A 25,647-nucleotide genomic window follows, 5' to 3' on the forward strand; every position below is an offset into this window, starting at 1 on the left:
TTAGTTCTCAGAATGTACTTTTAGAATACTTACATACTATTTATTATTAAATAACACGGAACAACCACAGCCTTTGGTATTTGGAATTATACAACCCAAAATGGCTACAATGTATTTTATAAAAACAAGCTTATGCTTTCTTATACTTTTCCCAAGTCATTCCAAACCAATCCAGACAAATAATGCTGTACGCGTATGATGACAATACTGAGATAAGTAATGTCAGTGTATTGTTACATGAAAGAAGCAATTACAACAATTGTATTACAAAACTTTATCAAACATGTTTGTCAAACGTAGGAATAAAAACGATTTATGCCTTAAGTTAGGCCGACATTGTTCTTAAACGACTAGTTAAATAAATAATTAAAAAACAATAAAATACCATTTAAAAGTTCAGAGTTAAAATACGTTTAGCTGTCACTTTGAACCATGGATAAAAGAAAGCATAAATTATTGGATTGATAAAAGAGTTAAAAAGTGGTAGAAAGCCGATGAGCATAACTGAAAATAAACTGTCAATTAAAAAATACAAAAAGAAAGAAAATAAAAATGGAATCCAACAAATGAAATAGTTGAAAACAACAATAGACAGAGTTTTTGCTGCTTTTCTCTCAGACTTATTTGCCTGTACAGTTTTAACACCAGACACACTGGCAGCCTCTTTTGAAAATACCTTTCTGGCCTGTGATCTGGCCACCACAAAGATTTTCATATAAAGTGTTATAATAATAGAGCAAGGGACAACCATTGTAAATACAAAGTCAATGATATTTCCCCAGGTTATTCCTTCAACAATAAAACATTCTTTCAAACACCTACTGGGTACCTGTACATTTACAAAGTTGTTTATAATAGCAGCACGGTATATGATACAACAACACCAGGTAATGGATATACAACACATCATTCTTGTTACTGTTATTTTAGAGTGGTACAATAAGGGATCACACACAGCAACATAGCGGTCAATAGATATCAAAACCAAATTGCCAAGCGATAAAGAAGCACATAAAAAAGTAACGTAGATCTGAAACACACAGAAATATTTCCCAAAACCCCAGCATGATTCCATTAATGCTACAGTCGTTACTGGTATCACAATCAGTCCCACCAGGAGATCTGCCACAGCCAGAGAGAGGATGAGCAGGTTGGTTTGAGTGTGGAGCTGCTTGAAGTGAGAGATGGAGATGATCACCAGTAGGTTCAAAAATACTGTAACTGCTGAAATCAATGACAAGAAGATGTACAGTGTTATATAGATAGATGTCGATAGCAAAGCCTTTCTGCAAGAAGAGTTTCTGTCTTGAAAACAGTATTGAACTTCTTCATGTTCCTCCATTTGTAGAAAATGATCAAAATGCTGAGGTCCCGATCCTGCTTGGTCCTGTGTGTGACCCTGTCAGGTCCGTCTTCTGACAAACTCCGAACTCTGCCTCTCTATTTATCCCTGAGTTACTGACAAACTCCACCCTCTCCGGAGTCTCTCTGCATGCAAACACACACTTGAGCACACAAATGAACAAATGGTTAGATAAACAAATAATTGATGATGTAATGTTTAACAGGATTGGATGTTCCTCTGCCCACCTAGCCTGTCCTTCAGTCTTAATGGTAGTTAGAGATGAGAGCAAAGGTACATTTTCTCAACTGATCATTTTAATGGAAAAATATATGGGGGGAGAAAACTGGGAATATATAGCATGGGAGATGTTTTGGTCATTCAAAGGCTATTTTACATGGGAAACAGGATAACTGTGCAGACTAACAGTTTTGAGTGATTAGTGCTTAGTTTGGACCATAATCCACAACCTCTGGAGACATGACCACATGTCAGCTGGCCAGTGTGTAGGAAAGTTGACAGTAGGGAAGTTGAAGTTGACATTTTGCAGCCCTACGAAATTGATCTGTTGTAATGGCCAGTTATATTATCTGATTAATGTGGTATTTAGTTTCCTGACACAGGAACAAACCAGTTGATCCGAATATCAAATCAAATCCAATTTTATTTGTCACATACACATGGTTAGCAGATGTTAAATGCGAGTGTAGCGAAATGCTTGTGCTTCTAGTTCCAACAATGCAGTGATCACCAACAAGTAATCTAACTAACAATTCCAAACTACTGTCTTATACACAGTGTAAGGGGATAAGGAACATGTACATAAGGATATATGAATGAGTGATGGTACAGAGCAGCATACAGTAGATGGTATCGAGTACAGTATATACATATGAGATGAGTGTGTAGACAAAGTAAACAAAGTGGCATAGTTAAAGTGGCTAGTGATACATGTGTTACATAAGGATGCAGTCGATGATGTAGAGTACAGTATATACATATGCATATGAGATGAATAATGTAGGGTAAGTAACATTATATAAGGTAGCATTGTTTAAAGTGGCTAGTGATATATTTACATCATTTCCCATCAATTCCCATTATTAAAATGGCTGGAGTTGGGTCAGTGTCAATGACAGTGTGTTGGCAGCAGCCACTCAATGTTAGTGGTGGCTGTTTAACAGTCTGATGGCCTTGAGATAGAAGCTGTTTTTCAGTCTCTCGGTCCCAGCTTTGATGCACCTGTACTGACCTCGCCTTCTGGATGATAGCGGAGTGAACAGGCAGTGGTTCGGGTGGTTGATGTCCTTGATGATCTTTATAACAACAGGGGGTGTAGGTGTCCTGGAGGGCAGGTAGTTTGCCCCCGGTGATGCTTTGTGCAGTCCTCACTACCCTCTGGAGAGCCTTACGGTTGAGGACGGAGCAGTTGCCGTACCAGGCGGTGATTCAGCCCGCCAGGATGCTCTCGATTGTGCATCTGTAGAAGTTTGTGAGTGCTTTTGGTGACAAGCCGAATTTCTTCAGCCTCCTGAGGTTGAATAGGCGCTGCTGCGCCTTCTTCACGACGCTGTCAGTGTGAGTGGACCAATTCAGTTTGTCTGTGATGTGTATGCCGAGGAACTTAAAACTAGCTACCCTCTCCACTACTGTTCCATCGATGTGGATAGGGGTGTTCCCTCTGCTGTTTCCTGAAGTCCACAATCATCTCCTTAGTTTTGTTGACGTTGAGTGTGAGGTTATTTTCCTGACACCACACTCCGAGGGCCCTCACCTCCTCCCTGTAGGCCGTCTCGTCGTTGTTGGTAATCAAGCCTACCACTGTTGTGTCGTCCGCAAACTTGATGATTGAGTTGGAGGTGTGCGTGGCCACGCAGTCGTGGGTGAACAGGGAGTACAGGAGAGGGCTCAGAACGCACCCTTGTGGGGCCCCCGTGTTGAGGATCAGCGGGGAGGAGATGTTGTTGCCTACCCTCACCACCTGGGGGCGGCCCGTCAGGAAGTCCAGTACCCAGTTGCACAGGGCGGGGTCGAGACCCAGGGTCTCGAGCTTGATGACGAGCTTGGAGGGTACTATGGTGTTGAATGCCGAGCTGTAGTCGATGAACAGCATTCTCACATAGGTATTCCTCTTGTCCAGGTGGGTTAGGGCAGTGTGCAGTGTGGTTGAGATTGCATCGTCTGTGGACCTATTTGGGCGGTAAACAAATTGGAGTGGGTCTAGGGTGTCAGGTAGGGTGGAGGTGATATGGTCCTTGACTAGTCTCTCAAAGCACTTCATGATGACGGAAGTGAGTGCTACGTAGTAGTAGTCGTTTAGCTCAGATACCTTAGCTTTCTTGGGAACAGGAACAATGGTGGCCCTCTTGAAGCATGTGGGAACAGCAGACTGGTATAGGGATTGATTGAATATGTCCGTAAACACACCGGCCAGCTGGTCTGCGCATGCTCTGAGGGCGCGGCTGGGGATGCCGTCTGGGCCTGCAGCCTTGCGAGGGTTAACACGTTTAAATGTCTTACTCACCTCGGCTGCAGTGAAGGAGAGACCGCATGTTTCCGTTGCAGGCCGTGTCAGTGGCACTGTATTGTCCTCAAAGCGGGCAAAAAGTTATTTAGTCTGCCTGGGAGCAAGACATCCTGGTCCGTGACTGGGCTGGATTTCATCTTGTAGTCCGTGATTGACTGTAGACCCTGCCACATGCCTCTTGTGTCTGAGCCATTGAATTGAGATTCCACTTTGTCTCTGTACTGACGCTTAGCTTGTTTAATAGCCTTGCGGAGGGAATAGCTGCACTGTTTGTATTCAGTCATGTTGCCAGACACCTTGCCCTGATTAAAAGCAGTGGTTCGCGCTTTCAGTTTCACGCGAATGCTGCCATCAATCCACGGTTTCTGGTTAGGGAATGTTTTTATCGTTGCTATGGGAACGACATCTTCGACGCACGTTCTAATGAACTCGCACACCGAATCAGCGTATTCGTCAATATTTCCATCTGACGCAATACGAAACATGTCCCATGTTTCTTGGAGTGTGGAGTCAGCTTGGTCTGACCAGCGTTGGACAGACCTCAGCGTGGGAGCCTCTTGTTTTCTGCCTGTAGGCAGGGATCAGCAAAATGGAGTCGTGGTCAGCTTTTCCGAAAGGGGGGCGGGGCAGGGCCTTATATGCGTCGCGGAAGTTAGAGTAACAATGATCCAAGGTTTTACCACCCCTGGTTGCGCAATCGATATCCTGATAAAATTTAGGGAGTCTTGTTTTCAGATTGGCTTTGTTAAAATCCCCAGCTACAATGAATGTAGCCTCCGGATAAATGGTTTCCAGTTTGCAAAGAGTTAAATAAAGTTTGTTCAGAGCCATCGATGTGTCTGCTTGGGGGGGAATATATACGGCTGTGATTATAATCGAAGAGAATTCTCTTGGAAGATAATGCGGTCTACATTTGATTGTGAGGAATTCTAAATCAGGTGAACAGAAGGATTTGAGTTCCTGTATGTTTCCATCATCACACCATGTCCCGTTAGTCATGAGGCATACGCCCCTGCCACTCTTCTTACCAGAGAGATGTTTGTTTCTGTCGGCGCGATGCGTAGAGAAACCCGTTGGCTGCACCGCCCTGGATAGCGTCTTCCCAGTAAGCCATGTTTCCGTAAAGCAGAGAACGTTGCAGTCTCTGATGTCCCTCTGGAATGCCACCCATGCTCTGATTTCATCAACCTTGTTGTCGAGAGACTGGACATTGGCAAGAAGAATGCTGGGAAGTGGTGCGCGATGTGCCCTTTTTCGGAGTCTGACCAGAAGACCGCCGCGTTTCCCTCTTTTTCGGAGTCGTTTCCTTGGGTCGCTGCATGCGATCCATTCCGTTGTCCTGTTTGTAAGGCAGAACACAGGATCCGCGTCGCGGAAAACATATTCTTGGTCGTACTGATGGTGAGTTCACGCTGATCTTATATTCAGTAGTTCTTCTCGACTGTATGTAATGAAACCTAAGATGACCTGGGGTACTAATGTAAGAAATAGCACATAAAAAAAACAAAAAACTGCATAGTTTCCTAGGAACGCGAAGCGAGGCGGCCATCTGGTGTCTGTCTAGACAGAAAAAGACTTTGAAGTCAGATTTTGCAGTAAAATAAATTACATAGTTACTGTGTTTTGCCTTTGTAGAGCAGTATGGGGTATGCACTAGAGCACATGCAGTCAAAATTAATAGTGGCGTTCTATATGAACGTTCTATAGACGTTTAGAAATGTCCATCTGAATTAAATTATGAATAGTACTTCTTCAAGTTGAGGGAGACTGTCTCAGTTACATCATGGGAACAAATACTATTTGTCAGACATCAGAACAACCACACTGTATTCTGACCCAATCGTCCCTTAATGTTGTTTTCCTTTTCTGGTGTGTTGTTCTCTGATTTAAACAAAAAGACTAAATGTATTTCCATTTAATTTAGTTGAATCAATCATCTCAAAAGCACTTATAAAAGAACATTTCAAGAATAAAACTACATCTTTTGGCATAATTCACGATTAGCCATTTAATGAAGATAGCCCTCAACAGCTTCAACGGTAGCCCCCAGACCCTGGGCACAAGGACCACCTATAATACAAAGTCTAAATACTGTACTGTAACAGTAAACAGTGTGATTGTGTGAGTCAGGCTTCAGACAAACACGTTATAATAACATTACATGACCCATTACATCCGTAATGGGTCAGCGGTCAAACGACCTCCACTCATCACTGTAAAACGCTCCCTGAAACACTTCAGCGAGCAGGCCTTTCTAATCGACCTGGTCGGGGTATCCTGGAAGGATATTGATCTCATCCCGTCAGTAGAGGATGCCTGGATATTTTTTAAAAATGCCTTCCTAACCATCTTAAATAAACATGCCCCATTCAAGAAATTTAGAACCAGGAACAGATATAGCCCTTGGTTCTCCCCAGACCTGACTGCCCTTAACCAACACAAGAACATCCTATGGCGTTCTGCATTAGCATCGAACAGCCCACGTGATATGCAGCTGTTCAGGGAAGCTAGAAACCGTTATACACAGGCAGTTAGAAAAGCCAAGGCTAGCTTTTTCAAGCAGAAATTTGCTTCCTGCAACACTAACTCAAAAAAGTTCTGGGTCACTGTAAAGTCCATGGAGAATAGGAACACCTCCTCCCAGCTGCCCACTGCACTGAAGATAGGAAACACTGTCACCACTGATAAATCCACCATAATTGAGAATTTCAATAGGCATTTTTCTGCGGCTGGCCATGCTTTCCACCTGGCTACTCCTACCCCGGTCAACAGCACTGCACCCCCAACAGCAACTCGCCCAAGCCTTCCCCATTTCTCCTTCTCCCAAATCCATTCTGCTGATGTTCTGAAAGAGCTGAAAAATCTGGACCCCTACAAATCAGCCGGGCTAGACAATCTGGACCCTTTCTTTCTAAAATTATCTGCCGAAATTGTTGCCACCCCTATTACTAGCCTGTTCAACCTCTCTTTCGTGTCGTCTGAGATTCCCAAAGATTGGAAAGCAGCTGCGGTCATCCCCCTCTTCAAAGGGGGGGACACTCTTGACCCAAACTGCTACAGACCTATATCTATCCTACCATGCCTTTCTAAGGTCTTCGAAAGCCAAGTCAACAAACAGATTACCGACCATTTCGAATCTAACCATACCTTCTCTGCTATGCAATCTGGTTTCAGAGCTGGTCATGGGTGCACCTCAGCCACGCTCAAGGTCCTAAACGATATCTTAACCGCCATCGATAAGAAACATTACTGTGCAGCCGTATTCATTGATCTGGCCAAGGCTTTCGATTCTGTCAACCACCACATCCTCATCGGCAGACTCGACAGCCTTGGTTTCTCAAATGATTGCCTCGCCTGGTTCACCAACTACTTCTCTGATAGAGTTCAGTGTGTCAAATCGGAGGGTCTGCTGTCCGGACCTCTGGCAGTCTCTATGGGGGTGCCACAGGGTTCAATTCTTGGACCGACTCTCTTCTCTGTATACATCAATGAGGTCGCTCTTGCTGCTGGTGAGTCCCTGATCCACCTCTACGCAGACGACACCATTCTGTATACTTCCGGCCCTTCTTTGGACACTGTGTTAACAACCCTCCAGGCAAGCTTCAATGCCATACAACTCTCCTTCCGTGGCCTCCAATTGCTCTTAAATACAAGTAAAACTAAATCCATGCCCTTCAACCGATCGCTACCTGCACCTACCCGCCTGTCCAACATCACTACTCTGGACGGCTCTGACTTAGAATACGTGGACAAATACAAATACTTAGGTGTCTGGTTAGACTGTAAACTCTCCTTCCAGACCCATATCAAACATCTCCAATCCAAAGTTAAATCTAGAATTGGCTTCCTATTTCGCAACAAAGCATCCTTCACTCATGCTGCCAAACATACCCTTGTAAAACTGACCATCCTACCAATCCTCGACTTTGGCGATGTCATTTACAAAATAGCCTCCAATACCCTACTCAACAAATTGGATGCAGTCTATCACAGTGCAATCCGTTTTGTCACCAAAGCCCCATATACTACCCACCATTGCGACCTGTACGCTCTCGTTGGCTGGCCCTCGCTTCATACTCGTCGCCAAACCCACTGGCTCCATGTCATCTACAAGACCCTGCTAGGTAAAGTCCCCCCTTATCTCAGCTCGCTGGTCACCATAGCATCTCCCACCTGTAGCACACGCTCCAGCAGGTATATCTCTCTGGTCACCCCCAAAACCAATTCTTTCTTTGGCCGCCTCTCCTTCCAGTTCTCTGCTGCCAGTGACTGGAACGAACTGCAAAAATCTCCGAAACTGGAAACACTTATCTCCCTCACTAGCTTTAAGCACCAACTGTCAGAGCATCTTACAGATTACTGCACCTGTACATAGCCCACCTATAATTTAGCCCAAACAACTACCTCTTTCCCAACTGTATTTATGTATTTATTTTGCTCCTTTGCACCCCATTATTTTGATGTCTACTTTGCACATTCTTCCATTGCAAAACTACCATTCCAGTGTTTTACTTGCTATATTGTATTTACTTTGCCACCATGGCCTTTTTTGCCTTTACCTCCCTTCTCACCTCATTTGCTCACATTGTATATAGACTTGTTTATACTGTATGTTTGTTTTACTCCATGTGTAACTCTGTGTCGTTGTATCTGTCGAACTGCTTTGCTTTATCTTGGCCAGGTCGCAATTGTAAATGAGAACTTGTTCTCAACTTGCCTACCTGGTTAAATAAAGGTGAAATAAAATAAATAAAAAAATAAAATTTACAGGCTTTTACAGTTTTATCACCATTTATTAATCATTACTCCCACATTTGTTAAATGTTAGTAAGCTAGGTATTCTCACATTTATAAATAACTTTTAAATTATGTATTAAATGAGTCATTGGATTTTGTATATTTAAACCATTTACTAATCATTAGTACTAATCATATATTTTTGCAGTCCCTAATCTAAAGTGAGAGTCATTTATACTTTTGAAATGATTAGTAAATATTTTGAGTGAGCAGGGTAATCTCACACAATAAGTTGGACATGCCATTGGTAGACGATGAAGTTCTCAAAATGACCAGGAGCATATCAATGGTTAAAGAATAAGCACACAACAAAGGATGTTTAAGGAAATATATCTAACATTCATTTCACAAATACTGTTGTTTAAGAACTATTGCAAAGATGTGAGGAAGTGTTGTATTGTAAATATTTAGCTAAAGTTGTCAAACTCACAAACTAATTATAAAACAGGGAGATGTAGCCTACACACAAGAGCTGGTCAGACTGTACAGTTTTTATCTAGTGGATTTTATTCCTTCCTTACTACTGATATGTGATTGAAATATAGAGGTATTTTTAGGTAGAAATTATACACTGCTCAAAAAAATAAAGGGAGCACTAAAATAACACATCCTAGATCTGAATGAATGAAATATTCTTATTAAATACTTTTTTTCTTTAAATAGTTGAATGTGCTGACAACAAAATCACACAAAAATGATCAATGGAAATCAAATTTATCAATCTATGGAGGTCTTAAATTAAAGTGGAAAACCACACTACAGGCTGATCCAACTTTGATGTAATGTCCTTAAAACAAGTCAAAATTAGGCTCAGTAGTGCGTGTGGCCTCCACGTGCCTGTATGACCTCCCTACAACACCTGGGCATGCTCCTGATGAGGTGGCGGATGGTCTCCTAAGGGATCTCCTCCCAGACCTGGACTAAAGCATCCGCCAACTTCTGGACCCATGACTGACCCACTGCCAAACTGGTCATCCTGGAGAATGTTAAAGGCAGCAGAACGTTCTCCACGGCGTCTCCAGACTGTCACGTGTTCAGTGTGAACCTGCTTTTATCTATGAAGAGCACAGGGCGCCAGTGGCGAATTTGCCAATCTTGGTGTTCTCTGGCAAATGCCAAACGTCCCGCACGGTGTTGGGCTGTAAGCACAACCCCTACCTGTGGACTTCGGGCCCTCATACCACCCTCATGGAGTCCGTTTCTGATCGTTTGAGCACACATGCACATTTGTGGCCTGCTGTAGGTAATTTTGCAGGGTTCTGGCAGTGCTCCTCCTGCTCCTCCTTGCACAAAGACGGAGGTAGCGGTCCTGCTGCTGGGTTGTTGCCCTCCTACGGCCTCCTCCACGTCTCCTGATGTACTGGCCTGTCTCCTGGTAGCGCCTCCATGCTCTGGACACTACGCTGACAGACACAGCAAACCTTCTTGCCACAGCTCGCATTGATGCACCATCCTGGATGAGCTGCACTACCTGAGCCACTTGTGTGGGTTGTAGACTCCGTCTCATGCTACCACTAGAGTGAAAGCACTGCAGACTATTTTCAAACTTTGCTTTGTTTGGCTGCACTCTTACTGTGACTTTAAAAGGTACTAATACTTTAACTGTAAATGTTCAGCAAGTTATGCATTTAGATATTGGTTCCATTGCCCTGTAAGCAGTCTAGGAACTGCTCAAATGAGTGACTGCAATCCACACTTTGGTTTTAGTAGACCTGTCATTGCAAATGTGAACGTTAGCATTCTCATATGAAAAACGGTGTTTTACTCTATTCTGAGTGTGTCTGAAGTTACACATCACACTATTACAACAGTGTGGCTGTTTTAGAATAAAATATTAAATACATTTATTTTAACATCCTCGGTGTTATGTAATTATTGTTTTACCATCGATATGCTCTTGCTTGGGTTACGCGCAATGCCATCGGGGGTACGCCAAATAAAACTGTGATTCACATTTTTAAAACAGACCATGGGGCTATATATTTCCAATGGGGCTATATATTTGGGTGATGTGTGTGTGTGTGTGTGTGTGTTTTTTTTATATATTTTTTTTAATCGCCTAAGTAGCCTAGTTTCACTGCCAAAAATAAAAAATGTAACCATCTAGTGTTCAGCGAAATAACAACACAATGTCAAATACAGGTAGCCTCAAATAATTAACATCCAATCACATTAACAGTTACTCTCTCAAGTGAATTCCACTACTGGTCCATATGTAGCCAAACGTAGCTGCTACTCATTCCGTTAACTCGAAAATTGATAAATGACAAAAAAAAAAAAAAAAAAAAAAAAAAAAGGTTAGGCCGTGTCCATAGAGGTATACATGGACAGATACTCCAATCTCCGCTGTGGAGATGTGCAGCTCCTTCAGGGTTATCTTTGGTCTCTTTGTTGCCTCTCTGATTAATGCCCTCCTTGCCTGGTCCGTGAGTTTTGGTGGGCGGCCCTCTCTTGGTAGGTTTGCTGTGGTGCCATATTCTTTCATTTTTTTTAAATAATGGATTTAATGGTGCTCCGTGGGATGTTAAGTTTCTGATAAAAAAAATTATAACCCAACCCTGATCTGTTCTCCACAACTTTGTCCCTGACCTGATCTTCATGGTGCCGCTTCCTTGGTGGTGACCCTTCCTTATATAATAATAATAATATATTATGCCATTTAGCAGACGCTTTTATCCAAAGCGACTTACAGTCATGTGTGCATACATTCTACGTATGGGTGGTCCCGGGAATCGAACCCACTACCCTGGCGTTACAAGCGCCATGCTCTACCAACTGAGCTACAGAAGGACCACAAAACCACTTCCTTAGTGGTGTTGCAGACTCTGGGGCTTTTCAGAACAGGTGAAAATATACTGAGATCATGTGACAGTTCAATAAAATCCACCTGTGTGCAATCTAACTAATTATGTGACTTCTGAAGGTAATTGATTGCACCATATCTTGTTGAGGGGCTTCATAGCAGAGGGGGTGAATATATGCACCACTTTTCCATATTATGATTCTTTTTTTAATTCACTTCACCAATTTAGACTATTTTGTGTATGTCCATTCCATGAAAACCAAATAAAAATATTTAAATTACAGGTTGTAATGCAACAAAATAGGAAAAATGCCAAGGGGGATGAATACTTTTGCAAGGCACTATACCACAGCTGTCAGCCAATTAGCATTCAGGGCTCGAAAACATCCAGTTTATAATCCACAGTAAACATATTATATTCTTATTTACCTCAAGCGACAGTCCAAAATAACAGTACATTATTTACCATCATTTCTATTGGGCACAAAATAATCTGAACCACCACCAAAACAAACTGCAAATGCATCCAAAACGTTTGTAGAGTCACACGCTTGATTTAGTCATTGCGTGCTAGGTTACACCTTTAGCAATATGGTACGAAATACTAACCTTTTGACTACTTTATTGTAAGAATATTTAAGAAGTCTCAATCATTTTTACCCTTACTTTTTTGAGAAATTTGCATTAGTATAAAATAATATTTAACAAATGTTCTAATAATTTATTTTATACATTATTTCTCAACTTTATCAAGGCTGTCAATCTAGGACCCCACATTACATTCTACCTACACACAGCACCTATTGATATTTTGCCTATACACACACACCACCTATTGATATTCTGTCTATAAACACACACCACCTATTGATATTCTCACTCTAATATACAGTGGGGCAAAAAAAGTATTTAGTCAGCCACCAATTGTGCAAGTTCTCCCACTTAAAAAGATGACAGAGGCCTGTAATTTTCATCATAGGTACTCTTCAACTATGACAGACAAAATGAGGAGGAAAAAAAAATCAAGAAAATCACATTGTAGGATTTTTTTTTTTTTTGCAAATTATGGTGGAAAATAAGTATTTGATGACCTACAAACAACATTTCTGGCTCTCACAGACCTGTAACTTCTTTAAGAGGCTCCTCTGTCCTCGACTCGTTACATGTATTAATGGCACCTGTTTGAACTTGTTATCAGTATAAAAGACACCTGTCCACAACCTCAAACAGTCACACTCCAAACTGCACTATGGCCAAGACCAAAGAGCTGTCAAAGGACACCAGAAACAAAATTGTCGACCTGCACCAGGCTGGGAAGACTGAATCTGCAATGGTTACGCAGCTTGGTTTTAAGAAATCAACTGTGGAAGCAATTATTAGGAAATGGAAGACATACAAGACCACTGATAATCTCACCCCGTGGGGTCAAAATGATCACAAGTGAGCAAAAATCCCAGAACCACACAGGGGGACCTAGTGAATGACCTGCAGAGAGCTGGGACCAAAGCAACAAAGCCTACCATCAGCAAGGGCATTGAAGATTAAACGTGGCTGGGTCTTTCAGCATGACAATGATCCCAAACACACCGTCCGGGCAATAAAGGAGTGGCTTCTTTAAGAAGCATTTCAAGGTCCTGGAGTGGCCTAGCCAGTCTCCAGATCTCAACCCCATAGAAAATCTTTGGAGGGAATTGAAAGTCCGTGTTGCCCAACAACAGCCCCAAAACATCACTGCTCGAGAGGAGATCTGCATGGAAGAATGGGCCAAAATACCAGCAACAGTGTGTGAAAACCTTGTTTTCTGTAACTCTTCACATTTCACCTCATTGCCAACAAAGGGTATATAACAAAGTATTGAGATAACTTGTTATTGACCAAATACTTATTTTTCCAGCAAAATTTACAAATAAATTCATTAAAAATCCCTACAATGTGATTTTCTGGATTTATTTTTCATTTTGTCTGTCATAGTTGAAGTGTACCTATGCTGAAAATTACAGGCCTCACATATTTTTAAGTGGGAGAACTTCCACAGTTGGTGGCTGACTAAATACTTTTTTGCCCCACTGTATCAACTTGGTTATTTATTGATATCTTGTTTGATTAATTGTGTTGTTGTATTGTATGTCCGGGGCGGCAGGGTAACCTAGTGGTTAGAGCATTCGACTAGTAACTAGAAGGTTGCAAGTTCAAACCCCCGAGCTGATTTGGGAGAAGACATGGAGGAGGAGCATAAATACTATAACACAAGAGAGAGATACACTTAGACAATGCATTTTACCAGAATGGCAAATGCACTCTATTGTATAGGAGAGGAGACCATAGATGTATAGAATAGCTGAACACTAAAAACAGACCAGATGAAGGGAAGGTGACACATAGGATAGCTGGACATACCAAGGCCAGAGGGATATACAAAGGAGAGGGTCAGTCAAATGACTAACTGATGACCAATAGACATAGCTCGCATATTTTTAGGACATAAAGACACACATACAAAGGAACACATTGAGCTAAGTGCAGAGCCAAAGCATAGGCCTGTAAAATAGAGGAATGTATAGTATTTTTAGTATAGCTGGACACGCTAGAAACTGAGGAGACACATAGTCTGCTGATCCTAGATAACACACAAACAAAAGAATGCATTTAGCTAAGTGCAGGAACAAAGCAAGGGTCTTGTCATCATTATAATCTGATGGAAAGCAGGTATGGGCGTGATTGGGCTGAACAAGCAGGATGCACGGATTGGAATGTAACTTCATTTGCATGTGGGATGGGCTCATATGCAATATGTGGATAAATACTGGAGCCACGGCTCTGGAAAAGGTGTGTGTTCCGCAGAGCACTGCAGCTTGCTATACTCTTGTATTAAAAGTCTATAATTGAATTCAAAGTTCCTGCAAGTGTCTTATTTTGAAATGATTACCCAAGACACCGACAAGGTACAAATCTGTCGTTCTGCCCCTGAACAGGCAGTTAACCCACTGTTCCTAGGCCGTCAATGAAAATAAGAATTTGTTCTTAACTGACTTGCCTAGTTAAATATGGGTAAAATAAATAAAATAGCTCCAAAAAGGTGCAGTAGAATGTAACAAGCATTTTGGTGCACCTGCCATAAAACGTGCAGATCTGTGTATGTGACCAATATAAGCCGATTTTTTTATTTTACATATAGTTTGTTGTTCCATCAGATTCCAGAGGGTTTTGAGAGTACAACACTACTGTATACTGTGTTGTCCATTTACATGGAAATTAATTTAGAGACGTCGGCATACAAATACACAACACAATAATATTACATGACGTATGGAAAACTGTAACGTTTGTACACAAGTCACATGTACATATTCAAAACATGCAGGGCTCTGTCATAATGACACATATCACTCTACCAATGAAAGGTGTCAGACACAAACAGGGTGAGTCACCATTGAGACCAGGATCTCATTTGCAGGGGAGCCCTATGAACATGAACATAAAATAAATAACATAAATAAGATTAATTAAAAAAACTCAAAATCGGGCAGCAGATATTCTAGCAGTTAAAATGTTGGGCCAGGGATTTGAACCAAGGTCACTGGTTCAAATCACTGAGCCTAGGTGAAAAATGTTCTCTTGAGCAAGGCCCTCAACCCTAATTGCTCCTGTATGTCACTCTGGGTAAGAGAATTTGCTAGATGACAAAAAAATATATCAAATATATGATCCACTTTAGTCTGCATGATTCCTAAAGAGCATCTTACATCAGCAAAACTCTATCTGTGCTCGGTGACTGATGTCACTGGGACTATATTGTCTCTACAGGGTAAGTGGACAACTCTTTAATGATGTTAGTTTTACTTGGTTAAGTTTCTGACACCAGAGGGTCCTGCTATTACCTGTTTGCAAGGCTCTGGAACAATGAGGTTCAAAACTCTAAGGAATTCTACCAATTAAAGGTGTTGGAGAGACACAAACGCTTTCCTCCGGGGACCTAATAAGGCCCCAGTACAGCATAAACATGCAAAGTGAACCCGGGTTAGGGCTGTGGCTGTCATGACATTTTGTCAGCCGGTTGTCATGCCAAAGACTGCTGGTCTCACAGTAATTGACCGTTGATATTAACACATTTAGCATCTCTAGGCCTCGATGCATTTTATATAAATAGGCAAGTCAGTTAAGGGTAGCCTAGTGGCTAGAGCGTTGGACTAGTAACCGAAAGGTTGAAAGTTCATATCCCGAGCTGACAAGGTACAAATCTGTCGTTCTGCCCCTGAACAGGCAGTTAACCCACTGTTCCCAGGCCGTCATTGAAAATAAGATTTTTGTTCTTAACTGACTTGCCTAGTTAAATAAAGATGTAAAAATAAAATAAATTCTTATTTACAATGACACCCTAACCTGGCCAAACCCATACAAAATGCTGGAACATACACTTTAAAAAAGTTGAATAAATCAATTTAATATACACCCTCACAATAAAGAAAGAACAGAATAGGAGTTTGCCTACTGTATGTCATCTGTCTGTGCGCCATGCCACAGGCTCTAAGCGTGTTCATTTAGCAGACAAGATATGCTTATAAGTCCCGTGGCATTATTTTATAGTAAGAAGAATGTAATTGAACTTAGCTGAATACAATAGAAAGGATATTTTTCCCATTCCGGAGCAATTGGCTATGTTGAGCGTAAAAGGGATACTTTGAAACAGGTCCTATACGCTAGACTTAAGAGTTATTTGGCAACTTTAGTTAGAATGTCTTAGAAATCAAAACCTATGGGCTGCATGATGCAACTATAGGTTATTGAGGATTTGAGAAAGTAGGGGGGAAAAAAAGGGGGAAAAAGCTTGAGCTGTGTTGCTTGCCTCAGTCTAATATGTCAAATTAGTATAGATTTAGAATGACCCATCGGTCAGAAATAGGGGCAGGGGAATAAAGACATCTCATCCATATGCACTTGAATAGTGAAAGGAGGCCACTATTTGAGGAGCATGCAGTGAAAGACAAAACAGTACATATATATAAAAAAAAAATGTCACACCTTCTCCCGCTCCCGCCTTCAACATTGCTGGGTCTACTAACCACCGGTCCTGGCAACCATCATTACACACACCTGGACTTCATCACCTTGATTAGCTTTCTTTTATTTAGCCCGCAATCGCCAAGCACTACTGGTTTGTTTTCAGGTTCAGTACGCTTCTCCTGTTTTGTTCATTTGCCTTTCATCATTGTTATTAAAAAGTCTCCTTCCTCACCTGCCTATACGTGACAGCAGGTGAGGTTCAAAGCCAAAAAGGGCATATGTGAAATTCACATTACTGTTCAATCAGTTAAGGAATATTACTTATAATTCTACATGAATTATAAGTATACAATAGATATCGTATTGATTGTGTGTGTGTGTGGAGAATTAGACTACATGGAGGGGATTAATGGGTAGTTTGGTTCATCAGACTGACCCCCAGTCTTCACTTTAGGTTTTTGAGAGCTGATAAGGTCTTGGTAATGTGAAGATAAGAGTTGATATTCTGCCCTAACTCTGTATTCCATGGGCTCTGCAACCCCGCTTCTGAATTTACCTAGTGCATAATTTGGTAAAGCTAGTGAACTCTGTGCGAGAACATCGATAGTAACATGTTTTCACAACAAAAAATATTTCATTAAACTGTTGCCAGAACCTCTCTCTGTGCACTGGGGAAAGGAATGAAGGAGAGAGAAGAAAATATGGAAATGTATGGTGGTGAGATATTCTGTAGCAAAAGGTAATGTGTCAGCCTATGAAAAAGTATAATCCATATTACGAGTCTATTCAAAGTCAAATCCACTATAAATTGTAGGCATAGCCACCCTGCACAATCAATGAACCAACAGCATCGTCTAGGCCTACACGTTTTCTCCTAGACTCATGAATGGAACTTTTGAAGCATAGAATAAGGTAACCAGTCCATCTAGTATGCATAATAATACTGCCCACACTCAAAAGGTGATTAGTAGAATTTGTTTAATAACAGGCTAGACAAAATCTTTTTATGCAGGATTCTTGACCAGTGCAAGGTGGATTTGTTAAGGGGAAGGTTGAACTGAGGGTGTCCTGATGTATTTTTTGTATTATTATTTAAAAAAAATTTTTTACCTTAAAGTTAACTAGGAAAGTTAGTTAACCCAGACAACACTGGGCCAATTGTGCGTCAGCTTTCGCTGAAAAGCCTTTTTGAAATCTGACATGTTGGCTGGATTCACAACGAGTGTGGCTTTAATTTGGTATCTTACATGTGTGATTTAATGAAAGCTTGAATTTTATAGTATTGTATTTGGTGCTCTGCATTGTCCCTGGCAATTGGCCACGTCGGACATTTGCGTCCCGCCTATCCCAGAGAGGTTTTAAGTATTTACTCAAATAAACTGAAAATGTTAAAAAAAATATTAAAGAGCAACAAAACAACAGTAAGGAGGCCATCATTGTAAATAAGAATTCGTTCTGAACTGACTTGCCTAGTTAAATAAAAGGTTAAATAAAAAATAAATATACAGGGGCATGGAAGAGGTGTGATGGTATGCTTTGCTGGTGACACTGATTAATTCAGAATGCAAGGCACGCTTAACCAGCATGGCTATCACAGCATTCTACAGCGATACGCCATCCCATCTGGTTTGCACTTCGTCGGACGCTCATTTGTTTTTCAACAGGACAATAACCCAAAACACACCCCCAGGCTGTATAAAGGCTATTTGACCAGGAGGAGAGTGTTAGAGCGCTGCATCAGATGACCTGGCCTCCACAAATCACAACTTAAAACCCAACTGAGATGGTTTGGGATGAGTTGGACCGCAGAGTGAAGGACAAGCAGCCAACAAGTGCTTAGCATATCTGGGAACTAACAATAGAAAAACCTTTTGAATGAGTAGGTGTGTCCAAACTTTTGACTGTAGGTGTAGGGTTAGTTGGTGGTATGAAATAGCGGTAAAACCCAGTAACGGTTCCTACAATTTTATTCATAATACATTTTTGCATCTTAGATTTTTAGAACTACTTCATATAAGAGGTCTGCTGGCACAACATTTTTTTTTGTACCTTGTCAGCTCGGGGCGGCAGCGTAGCCTAGTTGTTAGAGCGTTGGACTAGTAACCGGAAGGTTGTGAGTTCAAACCCCCGAGCTGACAAGGTACAAATCTGTCGTTCTGCTCCTGAACAGGCAGTTAACCCACTGTTCCCAGGCCACTATTTTCCCATTGAAAATAAGAATCTGTTCTTAACTGCCTGGTTAAATAAAGGTAAAATTTAAAAAAATAAAATAAAAAATACATTTTGATAACCATGTAATTCTCAGACCAGGTGAGTTGTATCAGTAAATTTGCCTCAATTTACTCCAAAAAAAGTATTAATGCTAAATTAGCAACAAAGACAAATTTCTGCATGACATCTTTAGCTGACACTGAGACCTGTGTCCAATTTGTGAAATTCTTGTCCCTTTTCTGTCTTAGCTAGCAACTATACTTTAGCTAGCTAATTAGCAGCGCAGTAAATACATTTTTTTAAAGCATTGTTTTATTTAGTCTAGATAATTGTCTGCACAGTAGGTCTGTGTCCAATCCATTAACCTCTTACGTTCCATTTCGCTGTCTTAGCTCGGCCAAAAAAAAAAAATGGTTGTTTTACTTAGCCTAGATAATTGTTTGTAAAGTATGTTGACAATGGTGTCCATGTCAGACCTTATGGCATTTAAAGGGGAGAAGACCACTAAGTATGGCCATATGGTCTTCAAGACTGTGTGGAAGACCACAGTCTTTGTTGTGCACTTTGTATATTAATGACAAGCAGATGACAATTTTGTATTCCTGTGCTGCGCCTCTGTGCAGCAGGTCATTCGTGAACTTCAGCATGACTTTGAAATCAATTCAGAAATCACTTACAGATCTTAAAATTAGTGTTAAATAAAAGTAAAAACAAGCTCATGCTGTTCTCTTGGTCACAAAATGTTGACCTGCATATGTGCGCTATAAATGGAGCTTGTTTCTCAATATAAGTACCTGGGTGCCTGGCTTGATGACAAGTTATCCTAATGATGACATGTTATCCTAAGAAGCTAAGATCCAGGACTTTTATTTTTGTATATAGAAATAAATCATGCCTTAGTATTAAAAACAGGAGAAAGGTTGTTCAAGAAACGCTTCTCCCTCTATTGGATTTTTGGTGATATTGTTAACATGCATGCGGCAACCTCTGTTTAAAATCCATCGGGACGCAGTCTACCATTCAGCAAAACTTTTTATCACAGGGGACAATTTTAGGACTCATCATTGTAGTCCGTATATAAAACGTGGGATGGACCTCTGTAAGAAGAGAGCTGCATTCTCTTATTTATTTACAAAGCAATCTGACAAAACTCCCTCTATATGCAAATGTATTAATTAAGTCTAGAATCATAAGTTACCAAACTCGTTCACAGGAATGGATAACATTAGAGATCCCTTGTTTCCACAGATTTAGGAAAACCCGCATTTAGTTTTTTGCCCAATTTCTGGAACAATCAGCAGAGTTCACTACAGTGAGATGTGCTGGTGTCACTCAGACAGTTTACAATATTGATTGAGATCCTCTATGTAGTTGAATGTGTTTGCTTTTATTATTTTTGTTAATTGTGAATTATATTGTTTTATACACATGTATGTTTTTATTGTAATGTGTACAGGGCTCTCTTGTAAAAAGTAGATTTTTAATCTCAATGTGGTTCCCTGTTTAAATAAAGGACAAAGTGCAGAAGTGCAGTTTACCGGTTTGATCAGGGCCAACATGAGGGATGACGTTTCTTGTGTCAGTGAGTGTAGCTATTAAGTTAATTTTGAGCAACTTATAAACAGTGTGTTCTATACAGCTGTCAACATTCTACAAAGAGCCAATGATTAAATCAAATGTATTTATATAGCCCTTCGTACATCAGCTGATATCTCAAAGTGCTGTACAGAAACCCAGCCTAAAACCCCAAACAGCAAGCAATGCAGGTGTAGAAGCACAATGATATAATCATTAACCAGATTACCCTGTAACTGAAAACTCAGTTATAGAATGTTGTCATTGATGAGAATGAATCTAAAATATATATGTATGTACTTAGTTTAGACTTAGTTTAGACACCCAGTATGTATTGTAATTTACCAGAGACAAATCTTCAAAGACACAGTATTTAGTTATTCAGTGATACATGCATTCAGTCTTGATTTATAGGATCCTTCCCATTAAATGATTGGGTATGTTAAATAATAAAATCCCAAGTTGTAAATGTAAATATATATACTACAGCTATAATGTAATCAATAATTCTCTCTACCCCATACGAATGGCTCCATGGAGCTCAAAAGTGGAGCCATGCAGCCTTTTTAGCAGTTCACAATATCGGCCATACGGATGTAGAATGGGAGTGGAGGAAGCCAGCCGTGCCCAACCAGGTGCAGTCAATGGAACTTTACCTGGCCAAAGACTACAACCGTCTGTCACGAGATCGTTAGTGGGTAAGGAACCATCACCGGGGCAGGTTCAATGGAATGGTATGTCTTGTTGAACCTGAGCCAGAACAATCGCTACCCTCCCTGTCATCCCTGTCTGTGCCTGATATTGTTTAAAAAACAAGGGCACCTGGGGCGTGCAGGCATCCTGGCTGGCGTGCCGTTGTCGGTGGAGCAGCAGGAAACCGTTGGACAGCGCACCATTGCCAACCGGTACACCATGAGGAGAGGGAGGTTGACGACAGCAATGATTGAGCAGTGGTAATGACGGGGAAAAAAAATAACGGTCCTGAATTAATACCGGTATATAGTAAAACACTATATACCGCCCAGCCCTAGTGCTGCACCTCCTCAGTTTCATTCAGAACTCACATTGAATTTTATCATGGGCACAGTGGGATTTTTTTTTTTTATCTGTGATGTTTAAATTATGTCTTACCCCCCAGAGTGAGAGAGTACATCACTTCCAGCAGATCTGTCACGCCCTGACCGTAGAGAGCCTTTTAATGTCTCTATTTGGTTTGGTATGGGTGTGAACTGGGGTGGGCATTCTATGTTTCGTTTTCTATGATTTGGTGTTTCTATGTTTTGGCCATGTATGGCTCTCAATCAGGGACAGCTGTCTATCGTTGTCTCTGATTGGGAATCATACTTAGGTATTACTTTTTCCCCTCCTTTCTTTGTGGGAAGTTGACTTTGTTTAGGGCACATAAGCTTTATGGTTTGTTTTGTAGTGTATATTGTCGACGTCATAATAATAAAGAATATGTACGCTCACCACGTTGCACCTTGGTCCTCCTCCAACAGCTGTGACAAGATCTCCTTGCTGAGGCTGGTGTTGATCATGCACTGCTTCTCATGGTGAGCGCCTGATGTTCCACGTGTCACATCTCCTTGCTGAGGCTGGTGTTGATCATGCACTGCTTCTCATGGTGAGCGCCTGATGTTCCACGTGTCACATCTCCTTGCTGAGGCTGGTGTTGATCATGCACTGCTTCTCATGGTGAGCGCCTGATGTTCCACGTGTCACATCTCCTTGCTGAGGCTGGTGTTGATCATGCACTGCTTCTCACGGTGAGCGCATGATGTTCCACAACACCAGGAAAAGGGGACAAAGTCCAAATGTTGATGCATCTACAGATTCAATGACTGAGTCAACACAAACATTGGCGCATACACATGCATACACACGATAACATATGCACTATGCATACACATGGATTTAGTACTGTAGACGTGTGGTAGTGGTGGAGTAGGGGCCTGAGGGGGCACAGTGTGGGAAATCTGAATGTATTGTAATCTTTTTAAACTGCATTAAATTTCACTGGACCCCAGGAAGAGTACCTGCTGCTTTGGCAGCAGCTAATGGGGATCCATTATAATTCTAAATGTTTTACACAATATTGTATATTTTATGAGTTACTGACCTGTCTGTCCACAGGCTCAATCTGCTGTCGTCTCCACAACCGGATCACACTGCCGCAGGATGTCCATGCACCGGATAGCCTGAGGGATTCACTCCTGTTGGACTGGAAAACAAAGAGACATCTGGTCAGTGGTAGGTATCTTTCCAATGCTGTATCATCTTTATCTGGAGAGAAAAAAAGCCTTGTTTATTGCACTCACCACTCAATCCTATTTGTCTGTTGTTGTTTCCCAATACACCCCCTGGATCTTCCTCATTCACCATGATGGATGAACTACCTACTCTGGTAAATACAGCGCCATCTCTCTTTCCCACTGGAAAATGGCAGTTACAGACTTGAGTGTTGTCACTGGGTTTCCGGTCCGTCCATCTGAAAGACAAAACAAATAAGTTAATTTTACTAGCCAAGTTAATTACTAAAAAATAATGGTAACATCTATATTAAAATGCCATAACCCACATACTTGACGGTAGAAAACTATCAAAAAGACTGGACTTTGGTCTATGTGCACATCTAAAATCCTACTATGTGGATGAGACATTTCTGCTAGAATGGAGGAATCATCTGGAATGCTCAACTAGATCAGGGCAGTCTAGGTTGCTATTGTCCCTGAAGAGGTGAAGTATTGCAATGAGCTAAAAGACTACTTCTGATTGTAATTCTCAAGAGGAAAGTTAAAACCCTCAGCCTTAAGGTCATTGATGACCAACAGTTATATGGGGATCGTCTGAAAGTTGAACAGCAATTAGGGATTTAACAAGGATATTGGGCACTGGCTAGCAGACCACGATTTCTACATTCAGGTCCTAAATCTGTGGCATGCGATGTTTGTGAAGGAAAAATGTCACTGCCGTGTAAGGCTAATTTGGCATATTGTCTACTAGTCCCGTATGAGAAGTACTAGCCTGCGGCTAGATTAAATTCCATTCCTGCAGACATTTCTTACTGACTTTACAGGTAGTTTGATTAATCATGTAACGTTACAGATGCACTTGTGGAACAAAACCTTGTCTGTGTTTTGTATGAGGACAACATTGAGCCCACAAGTGCTTTGTGAGCTAGCTAGCTTCAGCTAATGCAGCTAACTAGCCAACCAAGGCGCCTCACTCTACATATTGGACTTACTAGCTAGCTAACGTTAGTAAAGTCTGACTACACGAACGGTGAACTCAGTGCTAACTAGCTAACTATCTACGGAGCCGGCTTAACGTTATCTAGCTGGCTAGGTCACTAAAGACCTTGTCAATAAAAAGGTAACATTTCTGTGTTTTATATGGGGAAAACATTGAGTCCACAAGTGCTTTGTGAGCTAGCCAGCCAACTTTAGCTAATGTGACTAACTAGCAACCAAAGTGCCCAACTAGCTAGCCCACCCGGCGACATTAGCTAGATAATTAGTTAACATTAACTCACATTTAAATTAGTGTCAGACTTCAGACTTCTAAGTGGTGACATGCTAACCAACTATCCTTGCCATGTTATCAAGCAAAGTCAGACCACACGAACCGTGAATTAAAGTTAATTAGCTAGCTAAATATCCTTTCACTGGTGGGCTAACGCTAGCTAGCATGTTAACATTTGGACAAGTAGCTGGCTAGCTCACTAAAGACTGGCTAATAAAAAGTCCACAAAAGTCCATTATGCTGGTTATTTGTACTTGTAAATAAAGGCAACATGCGTTACACATCAGCTTCATAAGCACCTAGTTTACCACAGATCTTTGACCTAACCAAATGTGATTGTTAGCATATAGCAAACTGGGCTTACCTTATCACACAGCTCTAGCGATGCCTCTGAGGTTGGAAAACGATAATGTACATGTGCTTATTGGAGTAGTGGTTACAATCCGGTAACGTTACATAGCACAGAACCATCCTTGCTTCTAGTCGACGGAGAGACCTAAGGTAAGCTAGTTATCTACAAAGGCAGAGGGTAACTTAATAAATTATAGTAATTTAAAGACGTTAAGGTAGCAAGCGATATACACACGAGAAACTAAAACGCCTGTAATATCTGTTTCTTGCTAGGCTACTTGTCGAGGAGTTTGCGTGGAGAACTGTGACTTGAGGGTTTGACGTCATACTTTGCGACAAGATGTGTAGTTCTTTATGAAAGTCACAAAGGCACATTTTGGGAGGTAATTACACGTGAATATATTGATACAATTTACCATGTCTGAGAGATTTGCGCGGTTATCAAAATGTCGTGCCATGTTAAGCCAATATGAAACACAGAGTTTATATGAAATAGTTCTAAAATCCCAGACGCAAAAATTAATGTTGAAAAAAATATTAGAACCATTTCCGCGGTTTACCGCTAGGTTTTATGGGTATAATGACTGATACTATTGTACTCAATGTATTGTAGGTGTAGGATTATTATTATTATTATACCTTTATTTCAACAAGGAACACAGACTGAGACCAATGTCTCTTTTACAGCTGGCCCCTGCGTATACATGTTTACACATATAGTTTAGGTACAATGATTAAGAAACTACACAAGACAACAACAAAAAACGATCACAGATAACACAAAAAAATACAGCAAAAATACAATAGCAGACACATTTACACAAAGGTTATTCCCCTAACAGGTTATTCCCCTAACCGCACGAGAACTTGCATTGCCCGAAAAAGTTACAAGCAATACAAAAATAAAAATCCTCCAATAAATATTTAAAATGAGCGACAGGGAGACAAGAGTCAAGTTTATGTTTAGTCTGCAGGCTATTCCATAGGCAAGGAGTGTAACAGGAAAAGGCAGCCATACCCAAATCTGTGGAAACCGCATGGGCCTCAAGTGTAATCCATGCTTGAGACCTGGTTTTAGGAATTCTAAATCAAATATTGATGAGTGATGATAAATAAGAAGGTAGCTTATTCAGAAGTGCTTTATAGACAAACAGGAGAGCATGTTGTTCTCGTCTCACGGACAACTAAGTCCAACCCACATTTTGATATGAAACACAGTGGTGAGTTCTGTAGCTAGCACCCATAATAAACCTAAGTGCGCAATGATAAGTAGCATCCAACGATTTAAGTGTTGATGCCGTAGCATGCATGTAAAAAATACCACCATAATCTATAACAGACATAAAAGTAGCTTGTACAATTTGTATTCTATTTGTAGAGGACAAACATGTCCTGTTTCTATAGAGGAAGCTTAGCTTGATTTTTAGCCGTTTACAAAGTTTGTCAATATGCATTTTAAAAGACAGTTTATCATTCAATCATATCCCTAAGTATGTATATGCAGAGACCTGATTAATT

At 41.0% G+C, this 25,647-nt stretch overlaps 1 protein-coding gene across 9 annotated transcripts; it reads right to left on the reverse strand.

Moving 5' to 3' along the window:
* On the reverse strand, positions 1-24,558 carry LOC118386402 (trace amine-associated receptor 13c-like). Of its 9 annotated transcripts, none has more exons than XM_052522978.1 (5): positions 24,143-24,558; positions 22,575-22,744; positions 22,376-22,477; positions 21,727-21,942; positions 1-1,505 (listed from the first exon to the last, which is right to left on the reverse strand). In XM_052522978.1, the coding sequence occupies exon 5, from the start codon at positions 1,340-1,342 to the stop codon at positions 389-391; it is 954 nt and encodes a 317-aa protein (XP_052378938.1). In that variant the 5' UTR covers positions 1,343-1,505; positions 21,727-21,942; positions 22,376-22,477; positions 22,575-22,744; positions 24,143-24,558; the 3' UTR covers positions 1-388. The 9 variants fall into 9 exon arrangements, 3 of the variants coding, with proteins under 3 accessions (XP_052378938.1, XP_052378937.1, XP_052378936.1); XM_052522977.1 differs by having other exon boundaries at positions 21,727-22,013; XM_052522976.1 differs by having other exon boundaries at positions 21,727-22,082.
* Positions 24,559-25,647: the final 1,089 nt, after the last annotated feature.

This window comes from Oncorhynchus keta, chromosome 7 (assembly GCF_023373465.1).
Source record: "Oncorhynchus keta strain PuntledgeMale-10-30-2019 chromosome 7, Oket_V2, whole genome shotgun sequence".
NCBI classification, from domain to species: domain Eukaryota; kingdom Metazoa; phylum Chordata; class Actinopteri; order Salmoniformes; family Salmonidae; genus Oncorhynchus; species Oncorhynchus keta.